The 13,796-nt window shown below is 59.4% G+C and overlaps 2 protein-coding genes and 1 pseudogene across 6 annotated transcripts in view; all 3 read right to left on the bottom strand.

The window, feature by feature from the left end:
• The window catches only part of LOC102461513 (actin filament-associated protein 1-like 2), a 30,178-nt gene extending 25,487 nt beyond the window's left edge, over positions 1–4,691 (bottom strand). The window contains exon 1 of one of the 4 annotated variants that reach the window (XM_075911029.2): positions 4,559–4,691. In XM_075911029.2, coding sequence (XP_075767144.2) covers positions 4,559–4,652 — 94 coding nt within the window. In that variant the 5' untranslated portion in view covers positions 4,653–4,691. Of the gene's footprint in view, positions 1–3,488; positions 4,354–4,558 lie in introns of those variants that run through there. The other 3 variants (XM_075911028.2, XM_075911027.2, XM_075911030.2) reach the window with 3 other exon arrangements.
• Positions 4,692–4,871: 180 nt separating this feature from the next.
• On the bottom strand, positions 4,872–6,466 carry LOC149521324 (histone H2A.V pseudogene; annotated as a pseudogene).
• A 144-nt stretch (positions 6,467–6,610) lies between these two features.
• Positions 6,611–13,796, bottom strand: part of DMTN (dematin actin binding protein) — a 48,379-nt gene continuing 41,193 nt past the window's right edge. For both annotated transcript variants that reach the window (XM_075911040.2, XM_075911039.2), the window contains 3 exons: positions 13,012–13,078; positions 12,710–12,790; positions 6,611–9,102 (listed from right to left, as the gene is read on the bottom strand). In XM_075911040.2, the coding sequence (XP_075767155.2) occupies positions 8,972–9,102; positions 12,710–12,790; positions 13,012–13,078 (279 nt within the window). In that variant the 3' untranslated portion in view covers positions 6,611–8,971. The remainder of the gene's footprint in view (positions 9,103–12,709; positions 12,791–13,011; positions 13,079–13,796) is intronic.

The raw sequence follows: 13,796 nt of genomic DNA, 5'->3' as shown, positions 1-13,796 counted from the left end.
AGTGTAGACAGCTCACAGCTTATTCTGGAAAAGTGGCTGATTTTCCGGAATAAGTGGCCCAGTGTAGACACAGCCATATAGTTTTGTCGACAAAACCCTGTAGTCTAGACTCACCCTGAGAGGGAACGTGTGTGTTTTGCCTTTATACTTCTCTTTCCCTTTGAGTCTGTTCTCTCTTGTTAGCATTACTAAAGCGAGCAGCAACAAGCTTCTCTATGAGACAGGTATATCTCCATATATGTATTAAGCCCTTGTCTCCAGCGCTCCAGAGCTGTGCCAGGCGACGCCTCAGGAAGCACGTGGGGGAACGCGGAGCTCCATGTAAACAGCTGGGGATGCCACGGGGCTGTAAACGGCCCAGGTCCCGGGAGAGCCAGCGGGGCGGTTTTAGGGGGAACAAGCCCCTGGGTGAGCTGCGCCCTGTTCTCGGCCCCACGAGTGCCGGCAGTGGTGGGGTTGCCAGCTCCCTGCCTTCGCGCAACCCCCGGCAGGGCTGGGCAGGCAGCGAGCAGCTCGGGGAAGGGGCCAAGGGGAGAGGAGCACAAAGCAGCCGGCGACACAGCAAGGGGGGAACGGAACAGAAGAGAGAGGCGGGCAGGCAGCCAGCACAGGGGCTGCTGGGCTCTCCCATGGGGTGGCGGAGGGAGGCCTGGCTCCCCTTATCCGGCCCAGATTGGACTCCCTCCCTCTGTATAAATCACCCGGCGGGGCCGCCCCCCCTCACATTCTCAGACCCCCAGGGCCACATCTGCGGCTCACGTGTGCAAAAGTCTCCGCGGCCGCCCGGCTGCCTCGTCCATCCTGTTCCCCGGCCTGCCCGCCCCCTGGGTCGTGGGCCTGGGCAGCCAGTACCCGCACCTGCCCCGGGGGCATGGCAGGGCAGGGCACTGGGACAAAGGGAGGGTTGCTCAGAGAAGGGGAGGGCGCGGGCGCAGGGGCAGGCAGGGGCTGTGCAAACCGTCACTGCCTGGAGAAGAGAAACCATCTGGGCGGGAGATGGGTTAGCAACGCAGGAGGGGATCCAAACATCTGGACTTCCCTAGAAACAAAGCAAGGGGGGAAGGGAGGGGCGGATGGCTAATTCCCTGCACCTTGTCCAGGGGCAGCAGGGTGCTGGGAAGGGGAGGGATGGGGGGTTACTGATTTGTGGGAATCCAGGTGGGAGAATTCGGGCCAGGCTGGCATCCCAGTGCGAGCTCCTCCAGCGCAGATGCAGGGAGTCCCCGGGAAGAGTTGGGGATCCAGCCCGGCTGTGCCAGGCCAGGCGGGGCCCATGCCCTGAGCACTCCCTCCTGCTCCCCGCCTCCCCGTCCCACCCCCCGCCGAGTCTGAATTCCTCAGTGATGACAGCCCCTCTGCTGCGCTCTCCTCTCCCAGCACCGCTCCTCCTCCCCACCCGGCGGCCCCATCCCCCCTCAGCTCTTCCCCCTCCCGCACGGTGATGTAGCCCCAGAACCCCATGCTCAGCCGGCGGGCACCCACAGCGCCAAGCGAGAAGCCCAGCTCGGACAGCACCTGTCCTGCCATTAACTCCCCCCCCCCCCACACACGAGTCCAGGATGGTCCCCCACAAGCTGGTTCAGGGCTCTCCGGTTGCCTGGCCCCCAGGGAGCAGCGTGGGGCAGGAGCACGTGGCAGGGGATGAGTCAGCGAGGGCACCCCGGGCTTTGCAGCCGTGCGCACCCCTATGCGGGTGCCTGTGCCGCGGGACCGCCCCCGCTTTGTCACGTGGGCCTGCGGGGGGGGGGTGCACCCGGGGGGGCCGTCGCAGTGGCGGGAGGCGCCCGCGCAGGCTCAGATGCGCGAGCACATGGCGGCGTGCGTGTCTGCTTCCGCCCGGGGGGCGGGGGGGAGCCCCCTGGCTGCAGAACCCCGGGGCTCTCCACCGCGCCCCCGGCAAGGCGCCAGCCCCAGACGCCTCGGGCCAAGGAAACGCTGCGGAGATCGAACACAGCGCCCTCGGTTACCATGGCGAGAAAGAGCCGTGGGAGGTAAACACATCAGGCCCCCCCCTTCCCGTCTCCCCCTGCCACAGGGCGCCCTGTCCCCGTGCCCGGCTCCCATGGCCAGTAGTCCCCTTCCTGGTTACCCAGCGGCCCACCGCCATGGAGCTGGAAGGGCCAGAGGGTGCAGGGAAAGGCACATGGGAGTAAGGTCCTAACAGGGCTGGGCCACTGTCCTGGCAGAGTCCCCAGGAGATGTGCCCGGAAGGCATGAGCCCACATGCAGGAGAGGTGAGCGGAGCACTCCAGGGAAAGGGGGGGTCATGCTACTGCCCTGGGCTGCTGCGGGGGCTTCCCTCGCCCGGCCCCCGACTGCCTGGGACCAGCCTCGAACGCCTCCTCTTTAAAGCAGCACAAAAGCCCGTGTCACCGGTGTGGGCGGAGGGACCAGTCGGCCAGCATGGCTCAGAGCAGAGGGGACGGAGCCTCCTTGCGTATGCAAAGGCGTCACTGTCATCTCGTCCCCTTCTCCTGAACTGTCTGCTCCTCCGTGCGTCACCATCTCAGCTTGGGCAGACTCAGGTTTTATCCTGCATGTCTGTGCAGCACCTCACACAGCGGGGCCCGATCCTTAACCGAGACCTCGGCTGCTATTTCCGCGAGCGAACCCCCACAGACCTCAAAGGAGATCAAGGCCCCACTCCGCTGAGCACAGAATAAGAGACGGTCCCTGCTCGAAAAGAGCTCACCAGCTAACAGGACAAGATAAAGGATAGGAGGGGAAACTGAGGCACAGAGAGATGATGTGACATGACCAAGGTCAGCCAGCAGACAATAAGGAGTCCTGGCTCCCAGCCTAGTGCTCTATCCACTCAACCGCACTGCCAAATAATAACTGCCTAACTTTCAGAGGGAACCAAAACTTGAAGATGGGTCTGGCTTTGAGGTGACCCCAAGGGTACGTGTAAAACCCAGGGCATTGCACGCGTGCTAGAAGTGTGCACTATTGCACGGAAACAACACACACATGTCCCGTGTGCCATAGAGCTCAGCGTCCCAGGCACCAGTGCAGGTCTGCTGCCCCCAGCCAGCTCCGTAGGTGGGGCTCTCTCTTAGCCGGCTCCCACACATGGTCACATCAGAGCCTCGTGGGACAGAGCCAGCCCGGTCCCGGCAACCTTTGCACAGTGCAGCAATGTCGGGACGCAGCGAGCCCCCATCGGCGGCGCAGGCCCAGCCAAAGCAGGGTGGGGGAGAAAAGGTGAAGGAAGAGGGATGGAGCATCCTCAGGGATGGGACAAGCTGCCAGAAATACAGATGCTGGGGCAAGGCTCAGAGCCGAGTGCACAAAGCAGGCAGAACCAACCCCAGCTGGGGCCTCGGACAGTCCTTTAACGGGTCAGCCGGGATCGGGATGTGACTCCCACCTCCCTGCCAGGTAAAGTCTCCTCCCGCACGATCAGCCCCTCGGCAACAGCAGGGAGGGATGGGAGAGCCCCTGCATGAGGGACCCCCGAGACCCTCTGTTCCCTGCGCCACACTGACCCCATTCCCAGGGAAGTTGCTTCCCTCCATCTCCGTGGCTCCCGGCCTGGACTCCAGATTCCAAGAGCAGTGCTGGCCAACGGCGCGATGACTCATCAGGCGAAGGGATAAGGGAGGAAGACATGGCAGTTACAGGAATCCCCTCTGCGTTCCCAAGCAGCAGAGAGAAGGGCCGGTCCAGGCCCGGGGCACGGCTCTCAGCCGGGAAGTCCCCGTCCCCGTCCCCCTCCCCACCAAATTCCCCGGAGCACAGAACCAGCCGGGAGGGCTTTCAAAGGAGCCAGCGCAGCCGAGAGGGGCATCCCCACCGGCCCGGCCGCACCGCTGCATGTATGTGAAAGCCTGGCTGGCAGGGAACACGCAACGGGCACTCACACACACAGGAAGGGAACACGCAACCCGCCGCCTAGACACACATGCTGCTAGCATGTGTGGGGCGGCCAGCCATGGCGCGGGAACAATTCGCATCCTGGGGGAGCGGAGACGTTGAACTAAACTGTAACATCCCCTCCCCCCCTTGTATGGGATGGCAACCACATCAAGCCGGGGGTGCTGCCTCCCCCACAATTACACAAATAAACAAGCACAATTACCCAGACACACAAATACAAATACATACACATACACAATTACACAAACACACACCCACACAAATACACAAACACACACACAAACGATACAGACACAGACACACACACACACACATTCACACAAATGCACAGACACAGACACACACAAACACACACACACAGACACACACAAACACACACACACACAAATGCAGACACAGACACACAAACACACACACATTCACACAATGCACAGACACACACACACAGATACAAATGCACAGACACAGACACACAAACACACACACACAAATGCACAGACACACACACACAAACACACACACACACACACACACACACACACAAATGCACATTGACAGACACACACACACAAACCCGCACCCCTAGTTCCAGCACCTCTGGGTGCCAGGAAGCCCCCCCCCAGCACCCCCCTCGCCCCAGGCGGGGCCCCGGGCCGGCCGCAGCGCAGGGGCGCGGTACCTTTCTGCTTCTCCATGGCGGTGGCTGCCGGGGGGCGCTGGGGCAGGCTCCGGCCGCCCTCTCCTCCGCGAGCCCCGGCCCCAGCGCAGCCCATGCCGGGAGGGGAGGGGAGGGGGAGCCCGGGATTCCTGCACGAAGGGCCGGCCCCAGCGGCAGCCGCCTTCGCAGACGTGCCGGAGCATCGCTGCCCCCTGGCGGGCGAGGGCGGTCCTGCCACGGGGCGCCGGGCCCTACAGCTCCGAGGAGCCGCTGGGGGCTGGGGCTGGGGCCGAGCCCGGTCCACGTGCAGTGTGGACACGGGCCATGCCCCGGGCCCGAGGCAGAAGGTCCGTGCGATGCAGCAGGGGCCTGGGGACACAGGTCCGCAAGGACTGGTTGCAGTGCAGGGCCGGGCGGGGGCAGGACTCCGGGTTTGCTGGCTCTGCCATTAGCCTGCTCTTGCTGTGTGACCTGGAGCACGTCACTTCCCTGGCCCGGGCCTGTGACAGGGGACTCTGTTGGGTCTCCCAGCTGGCGTGGGAGGAGGCGGGATGGCTCCTTGAACCCCCTAGTCGCATAGCCCAGCGGAAGAAGCAACTTCCCGTTTCTTACAGGCCCTGTCCTGCTGCAGCCCGGGGCCCTGGCGGCTCTGCCAACCGCTCCCTGCTGGCGTTTGCCCCCGCTTCCTTTCCCCTCTGCGCGACCCCCACCCGCCTGAGTTGGTTGACCCGGGTTCGAAGGGCTCCTGCCCTGTCTCAGCGCAGTGCAGACTGACCCTGCAGGTGTGGGAGAGAGAGGGGAGGGGGCCCACATGATAGCGGCTGGGAAATGCATCCAAATGGGAAACCCTGAGAAGGCCGGGGGATCGATACGGACAACGGGACACTTCCGGCGTGTCTACACGGCAGCTGCCCGGGTAGGCAGACTCGCTCTAGTGGGGCTTGAGCAAGCATGCTAAACCCAGCAGTGTGGACATGATGGTTTGGACTGCCAGCTCTGGCGCTCACACCTAGGAGGCCAGGGACCTAAGAGGGAGTGTTTCCTAGTGCTTAGAGCAGTAGGTGTAGCAGTCAGGGACTCCTGGGGTTCTTACACCTCACGCTTGGAGCTCATACTGCCAGCCCTCCAACTTGGGACACAATTGGTGCCTGAAAATTGGGTCGTATGTTTTTTTTCTTCTCATATCTAGTCAGTTGTCTATGCACGTCCATTTAACCATTTCTTAAAAAATTCCACGCACCCCTGTATTCTTCTGTCCCGGTTCCAGTACAGTGACAGGGAGGCAGAGGGCTGGTTCAAACTCCTTTCTGTGCCGTTTTTTGCTGTCCCTTCCTTCCAATTAGGGGGATGAGGGATGACCCCTCTGCCGGCGGGGGTGGCTTTAATAAGGGAATCCAGCCCGTCATCCCCACGAATAGCAGGCTGCATGTGCCAGGAGCGATACCCATTCCTTTGAGATCCTCGAGGCGTTACCTGCCCGTGCCAGAGAGATACGCAAGAATTGCAGCACTGTGCACAGTCCGGTAGCGCTGACTCGCCCATAGCTCTGCGCGTCTTCAAGGGTCCGAGGATACGAGCCACTGGGAGCTGCCGTCCTGCTCTTTGTGAGCGAGAAACTGCCTAGGCCTTTCCTCTGTCCTCTCCGGCCGCGGTGCTGCCGCCACCAGGGGAGACCCCATCCCTGAACCGTCGTCCCTTGGAAACGCAACTCCGCTGTGGGACCAGGCGTTGGGAAGCCAGAACCAGCATCGGAAGGGGACTCGGGCAGGCAAACCAGAGGGGCTGCCGGGAGGCATTTGCCACCCATGGAACGTGGTCGAGTGGAGGCCAGCGGGGAGAGCAGACTCGAGAGCAAAATCAACCACCTGGACTGCTGGGCTCAGTGCCTGGACGCTCTTGGGCATTCATGGCTCTTTGGCTCTCACTTTCCCCGCCTATCACCTCGGATTAAAAATATCCCCGAGGGGTGTGGGAGGGAGGCCGAATTTCGCCAGGCCGGTACAATGCTTGTCTGCAAGGTGATCGTTCACACCACTCTAAAGCTAACAGGAATAAAACCAGGGGCGGCAGGTGTTGAATAAAGCCATTTCACCTTTAATTAGAAGCAAAAAACCACTCACATGGAATCTCTGACACCAGCAAAAATTAAACAGAGGAAGTGAATCACTGTATTCAAATCAGAAAAAAAATCCATATTCCTATATATATATTTATAGATATGTCGTCTGTATCAGTAGCAGTGAAAGGCAAGTATGGGCCACGGATTTCCCAATAAATTACATTCTTTACATCCCGACAGAGTGTGCGGAGAGGGCCACTGGGATGGGGAAGCGTGAGTGCGTGGGGCTCGGGCCAGCACTGGGGAGCAGTGGGGTGCACAGTAGAAAAAGGATCCAGCGGGGGAGCTGGAAGGAGCAGCAGTTCAGGAAATCCTTTGGCGAATGGGGTGGGAAGCAGGTCCCCTATTCGACGGCTGGTTATTTTAAAAAGACCCCAAAGCCCAGGGCATTTTTAGCTCCATGGGTTTGCTCCTGCAGGCCTGGGAGGTGCCGCGGCCCAGATGGGATGGGGGGGATCTGACCCCTGCGCTCTCCTGCCCCCCATGAGGAACTCCCCCAGATGTCAGTGTGCCAGAGTCACCACGGATCAGCGCCACGCCGATCTCTGCCGGGCACGGCACGGGCCTGGCTTTCCGTCTAGAGCCTCTGCCGTGGCATCCCCTCTGCTCCTTCACCCTGCACTGGCTACGGCCTCCCCCTCGCCGGCAGGGAGGCATCTAACCAGGCTCGGAAGTGTTGCCGCTACCTAAGGAAATTCCACCCGTGGGCACCGAGAGAGCCGGCTTGTCTGAGACCTCCTGGGCCTACCGGCCCCATCTGCTGAGAGTCCCTCCTGCCGTCTATTTGGGGTATGTCCTACAGTGCCCGGTCTCAGGGCCAGCTTCCCCTGGACCAACCGGCTCTCGGCACCCTGTGGGAGTGTCCCCTTTAACGCCGGCGGGGCTAACTAGCCTCGGTGACCAGCTCACCCGCAGCAGGCAGGTCTGGTTGTCACTGGGCATCTCTTGTCAGCCCTCTCGTCACCAGGAGCGTGGCCAGGGGACAGCCCGGCATTGGTGGCAGTGTGCTGCTGGCACGGATCCCACTGAGGGCTCAGGGCCGGCAGAGACGGGGAGGGGGACACCCGAGCTGAGAGGACCGAGGGGGGTGGCTGCCGGGGATCGCCTGCCAGGCGGGGGGTGTTTCTAGACTCTGGGCTCAAGCCCAGGCAAACTCCTCTGTCAAACTTGGGCAGGGCCTTGGGGTCAGTGGGGAGGGAGCAAAAACATCAGCTACTAGGACTGAAAGAGTGGAGTACAGCACACCCCTCCCCCAGAGGCAGCTGCAAGAGGTGGGGGGGGCTGTGGGTTGAGAGCCTGGGTTGTGGGGTTAGAACGAGGGACCGAGCCGAGGGGGGGACGGGTGGGAGTGGGAGACCGAGATGACCGCAGGGGGTTGGTTCTCGTGCTCTAGTGAGGGATCCTTGGCCCCCCCCCCAGCTTCGCCGAGGGGGGCCTGATTCTGATGAAAGGGCCCCTGCTCTGGGGCGGGGGGGCTGCTCATAAAGTTGTCTCCCTTTGGGGCCTACGCTAAGCAAATGGCAGCCCCGAGGCCGAGTGGCCACTCCGGACCAGCCACCTCAGGGTTACGGCCGTGCCGATGTCACACGTCCCCTGGCCAGTGTCCACAGGGAGGGGGGCTGGCCCCGAGAGGAGCAGTGGGGGGGGAACAGGGTGCTGAAGAGGGGGAGCCAGCCAGGGCCAAGCAGCCCCGATTTTCCCCCGCCTAAACCAACGGGCTCTGCTGGTGTGTCCCTGCCCTGCTGAGCCGGGGGAGCAAAGCCAGAACCCCTCCGGCGGCTACGGCCCCTGTCCCGGCTGAACCAGCCCCGGCCCCGCGAGGGACACTGATAATCGGCCCCTCAGACGTCCCGACACCCACCCGGCCCATGGATTAGGCCCGCGAGAGAGAGCGCCCAGAGGGGAAAGCGACCGCTGCTCCCCGTCTCCCCTCGCCTTGCCCCCTCCCTCCCCTCTCTGGCCTCCCCCCTCTGCATCCAGCTCCGCCTGGGACCGGCTGGGCCTGCTTTGGGTCTGCTTGCTCCTCCTGCCCCCTCAGTCCACTCTCCCTCCCCTGGCTCCATGGCGAGGTTTGCCCCAGACTGAGTCGCTCACGTGGGATTGGCACGGGCCTGGCCCGCTGTCCCCTGGCTGCGTGGGGGAAGGTGTGGGCAGGGAGAGGCTCTCCGGTGCCTCCACCCCAGGAAGGGGCAATACTGGGACCGAGGGATCAACTTGCCTGAGGGGCGTCGGGGAGGGGAGGCAGGTGTTAAGACCGGCGGCTCAGGAGCCCTAAAGCAGCTGCGATGCGAGATTGGGTTGGACAGTAGCTGAGCTCAGGGCATGGGCTGGCTCAGAAGAGGAACGCTTTCTTCTTCAGGTCGTTGCGCTTCCACAGGGCCAGCTTGCAGAACTCCTCCGGGGACATCTCGAAGACGCGCAGGAAATCCTCCGGGGACAGGTGCCGCTGGAGGGAGAAGAACAGTGGGAGCTCAGCACGGGTCGCTCTGGGCGCAGGTATGTGCACGCGCCACCTCGGAGTGCATGGGTGCCAGAGCGGTGCGCCTGTGCACACAAAATCGTGTGTGCGTACGCATCAGATCTGTGTGTGTGGCAGATCTCTGTGGGTGTGTCTACACAGCAGGGCTTAACTCGGAATAGGCTACTCTAATTGCGTCGCTTACGTCGAAATAGCTTATTTCGAAATGGGGAGTGTCTACACAGCACTGATTTCGAAATGCCCTTCTTCCTCGCACAAGGAGGGTTACAGGAGTCGGAGTAAGAAGTCCTCCAGCTTGACAGTATTTTGACGTTTTTTCGAAATAACTCCCGGCTGCGTAGACGCGGACTACGTTATTTCAAAAGAATGTTGCTGTGTAGACGTACCCTGTGTGTGGGCATGCATGGTTGACATGTGTGCCAAGTCAGTGTATATGCACACACAAAATCTCTGTGTGTGTATATGCGTGTGCGCACGCATGCACGCATCAGATCTGTGTGTGTATGTCTATACAGCAGTGTAACTTTGGAATAATGGACGTTATTCCGAAATAGCATAGTCCGCGTTTACAGAGCAGGCAGGTATTTCAGCATGTCAAAATGTTGAGCTGGAAGACTGTTTACTCCAACTCCTGTAACCCACATTGTAGGAGGAGTAAGGGAAGTCGGAAGAAGAGAGCTTGATTTCAAAGTAAGTGCTGTGTAGATGTGCCCAAATTTGAAATAAGCAATTTCGACTTAAGCTACACAATTAGCGTAGCTCAAGTTGCGTAGCTTATTTTGAGTTAAGCCCTGCTGTGTAGATGTACCCTGTGTATGCCAGGTCATTGTGTGTGCACATGCACACAATCTTTCTGTGTATGTGTGCATTTGTGTGTGTCCCAGATCTGTGTGTGTGCATGCATGTTTGACATGTGTGCCAGGTCAGTGTATATGCACACACAAAATCTCTCTCTCTGTATATGTGTGTGTGCTTGTGTGCACCAGAACTGTGTGCGTGCATCAGTTCATATTTTGCATGTGCGTGTGCACACGTCAGATCAGTCAGTGTGTGCATGCCCCAGATCTGTGCATGTAGGTACTTGCCCCCAGTCAGTGACTGCAGGTGACTGACTGATCAGTGTGTTTGCACGCGCGTGTGTGAAGTCAGTTTGTGTATGCACGTGTTTGTGCCAGATCAGTGTGTGCATGTGAATACACACATGCACGTACCACTGTGTTTTGCTAGGAAAATTCTATTTTCCATTTTGAATCAAATTTTCATGTCAGTTTTTTAAATTGTATACAGCTTTTCACAAAATCAAAATGAAACTATTTCATTGAAACAAAACATTTTGATCAGCCTAAAAACAAACAAACAAAAAAAAACCCTGGAATTTAGTTTTGCAAGAAATTCCATTTTTTTTTGTTTTCACTGTGTTTTTGGTATAGATTTTTTGTAAATGGTAGTATTTCCCTCAAGATGGAAAATCTGTTTCCCATTCAATCCTAGTACAAACCCTCAGACTAGATGGCTGTGTCTACACTGGCCACTTATTCCGGAAAAGCAGCTGCTTTTCCGGAATAACTTGCCAGCTGTCTACACTAGCCCCTTGAATTTCTGGAAAAGCACTGACGATCTACTGTAAAATTGTCAGTGTTTTTCCGGAAAAACTATGCTGCTCCTGTTCGGGCAAAAGTCCTTTTCCGGAAAAACTGTTCCGGAAAAACACCAGTGTAGACAGCACAGTAGTCTTTTCCGCAAAAAAGCCCCGATCGCGAAAATGACGATCGGGGCTTTTTTGCGGAAAAGCGCGTCTACATTGGCCACGGACGCTTTTCCGGAAAAAGTGCTTTTCTGGAAAAGCATCCTGCCAATGTAGACGCGCTTTTTTCGGAAATACTTATAATGGAAAACTGTTCCGTTTTAAGCATTTCCGGAAAAGGGTGCCAGTGTAGACGTAGCCGATATGTCTACACACAGAAATTGCGTTAGTTGAGCTTAAATTGGTTTAAAAACGATTTAGTTAAACGAATGCAAAGCCCAGGGTAGACTCTCTAATTTTGCCTTTACATGTTACAGCGGTTTAGCCTACCCTGCAAATTTACAGGCACAAATGAAAACAACGCAAGCTAAGTTTAAAGCAATGCAAGGCCTTGTCTACATAGGAAGGTTTAAACTGGTTTAGTTAAATCAGTGCAAACCTCCGCGAAGCCGCTTTCTGATTTCAGTTTCTGAATGGCTTATTTGGAACGAGAGTAAACCTGTCACAACAAATCAGTTTAAGCGAAACTGATCCCAGCCCCTACCACAGCATCCGGCCAGAGATCTGTGGCTGATTCACAATAGCCGTTTCCATTCCCACGTTAGGCTGGACCACTGCACCCCACCCACGTGGACAAGCCCCACACAGCTAGCTCGGGGATGTCTAGTCACACCTCGGCTACCCCGCTGCCACGTGGAGTGGAGACGAGGGTGCTAGAGATTCTCTTCGGGCACCTGCAGGCGCTGAGCACTCCTGGGCGGCGGAGTTCCCGACCGCACCCTGCAAGTGCCCACTCTGGGCGCTGCCCGTGGTGTTTGCTGGGCCTGGCACTCCCCACATGCAGCCACGGGGTGAAGGCCCCGAGCTTCAGTGCAGAAGAGGGAAAGCGAGGGAGGGGGGAAGCCTGTGGATGGGGTGGTGATGGGGGGGGTCCAAGTCCAGGAGCCATAATGCATTCATTCTCTCCTCCCCCTCCCCATCTCCTCTGTCTATTTCTGCAGCTGCTTTACCCAGCAACCCCTCAGCTCCAGCATCCTCCATGGCACTGCCCTCCTCAGCTCCAGCGTCCCCCCATGGCACTGCCCCCCTCAGCTCCAGCATCCTCCATGGCACTGCCCCCCTCAGCTCCAGCATCCCCCCCGGCACAGCCCTTCTCAGCTCAAGCATCCCCCACGGCACAGCCCCCCTCAGCTCCAATATCCCCTCATGGCACAGCCCCCCTCAGCTCCTGCATTCACTACAGCACAGCCCCCTCGGCTCCAGCATCCTTCATGGCACAGCCCCCCTCAGCTCCAGCATCCTCCACGGCACTGCCCTCCTCAGCTCCAGCGTCCCCCCATGGCACTGCCCCCCTCAGCTCCAGCATCCTCCATGGCACTGCCCCCGTCAGCTCCAGCATCCTCCATGGAACTGCCCCCCTCAGCTCCATAATCCCCCCCGGCACAGCCCTTCTCAGCTCAAGCATGCTCCATGGCACAGCTCCCCTCAGCTCCAGCATCCCCCCATGGCACTGCCCCCGTCAGCTCCAACATCCTCCATGGAACTGCCCCCCTCAGCTCCAGCATCCCCCACGGCACAGCCCTTCTCAGCTCAAGCATGCTCCATGGCACAGCCCCCCTCAGCTCCAATATCCCCCCATGGCACTGCCCCCGTCAGCTCCAACATCCTCCATGGCACTGCCCCCCTCAGCTCCAGCATCCTTCATGGCATAGCCCCCCTCAGCTCCTGCATTCACTACAGCACAGCCCCCTCGGCTCCAGCACTGGGATCTGTCAGCAGTGGTTTCCTGGGTCCCTCTCTCCGCTGGGCGCAGGCGCTGCAGGGCCGTACCTCTAGTCTTGTCCTGTCCACGCCTGGAGGCAGTTTCACACGACCCCTGTTCGTCACCACCAGCACCTCGTAGGGGTAAATCTGAGAAGCAGGAAGCAGGCAGCTAAACAGCCGGGTTCCTTGAAATGCCAGTGCCCACTCCATCCGCCCCCACCCCCCAGCTCGGCCTGCAGTGCAGGGGGCCCCTCCCCCCGCAAACCCGCAGGCACCAGCCAGGGCAGGGAGCAAGGAAACGTGTGAGCAGGGGCCCTGCACGCTGGCCCCGGGCTGCCGCGTCTCCAGGCCTGCGCTGCGGCTCTCACCTTCTGCTCCAGCATGCTGGGCAGGGAGTTCCCTCTGTCCATCCTGCCCCGCTGGCCGTTCTGCAGGGAGCAAAACCCACAGTCAGTGCGGGCGGGCAGACGGGCCTTCCCACGCCGAGTCCCACCAACTCTGCCAGAGATCCCTGCCAGCCCCCGGGTGATGGGCTGCAGCCAGGCTCTCTGCACCCACCCGAGCTCCTAAATCCCTGTCGACCCTCTCTCCCACCCGAGCTCCTAAATCCCTCTCTACTGTCTCTCCCATACCCGAGCTCCTAAATCCCTCTCTACTGTCTCTCTCCCACCCGAGCTCCTAAATCCCTCTCTACTGTCTCTCCCATACCCGAGCTCCTAAATCCCTCTCTACTGTCTCTCCCATACCCGAGCTCCTAAATCCCTCTCCACTGTCTCTCTCCCACCCGAGCTCCTAAATCCCTCTCTACTGTCTCTCTCCCACCCGAGCTCCTAAATCCCTCTCTACTGTCTCTCTCCCACCCGAGCTCCTAAATCCCTCTCTACTGTCTCTCTCCCACCCGAGCTCCTAAATCCCTCTCTACTGTCTCTCTCCCACCCGAGCTCCTAAATCCCTCTCTACTGTCTCTCCCATACCCGAGCTCCTAAATCCCTCTCTACTGTCTCTCTCCCACCCAAGCTCCTAAATCCCTCTCCACTGTCTCTCTCCCACCCGAGCTCCTAAATCCCTCTCTACTGTCTCTCTCCCACCCGAGCTCCTAAATCCCTCTCTACTGTCTCTCTCCCACTCCTAAATCCCTCTCCACTGTCTCTCT

Source organism: Pelodiscus sinensis, chromosome 28 (assembly GCF_052426305.1).
Source record: "Pelodiscus sinensis isolate ZL-2025 chromosome 28, ASM5242630v1, whole genome shotgun sequence".
Taxonomy (NCBI): domain Eukaryota; kingdom Metazoa; phylum Chordata; order Testudines; family Trionychidae; genus Pelodiscus; species Pelodiscus sinensis.
The sequence above is the reverse complement of the archived record's forward strand: the minus strand, read 5'-3'. Positions and strand labels throughout refer to the sequence as shown.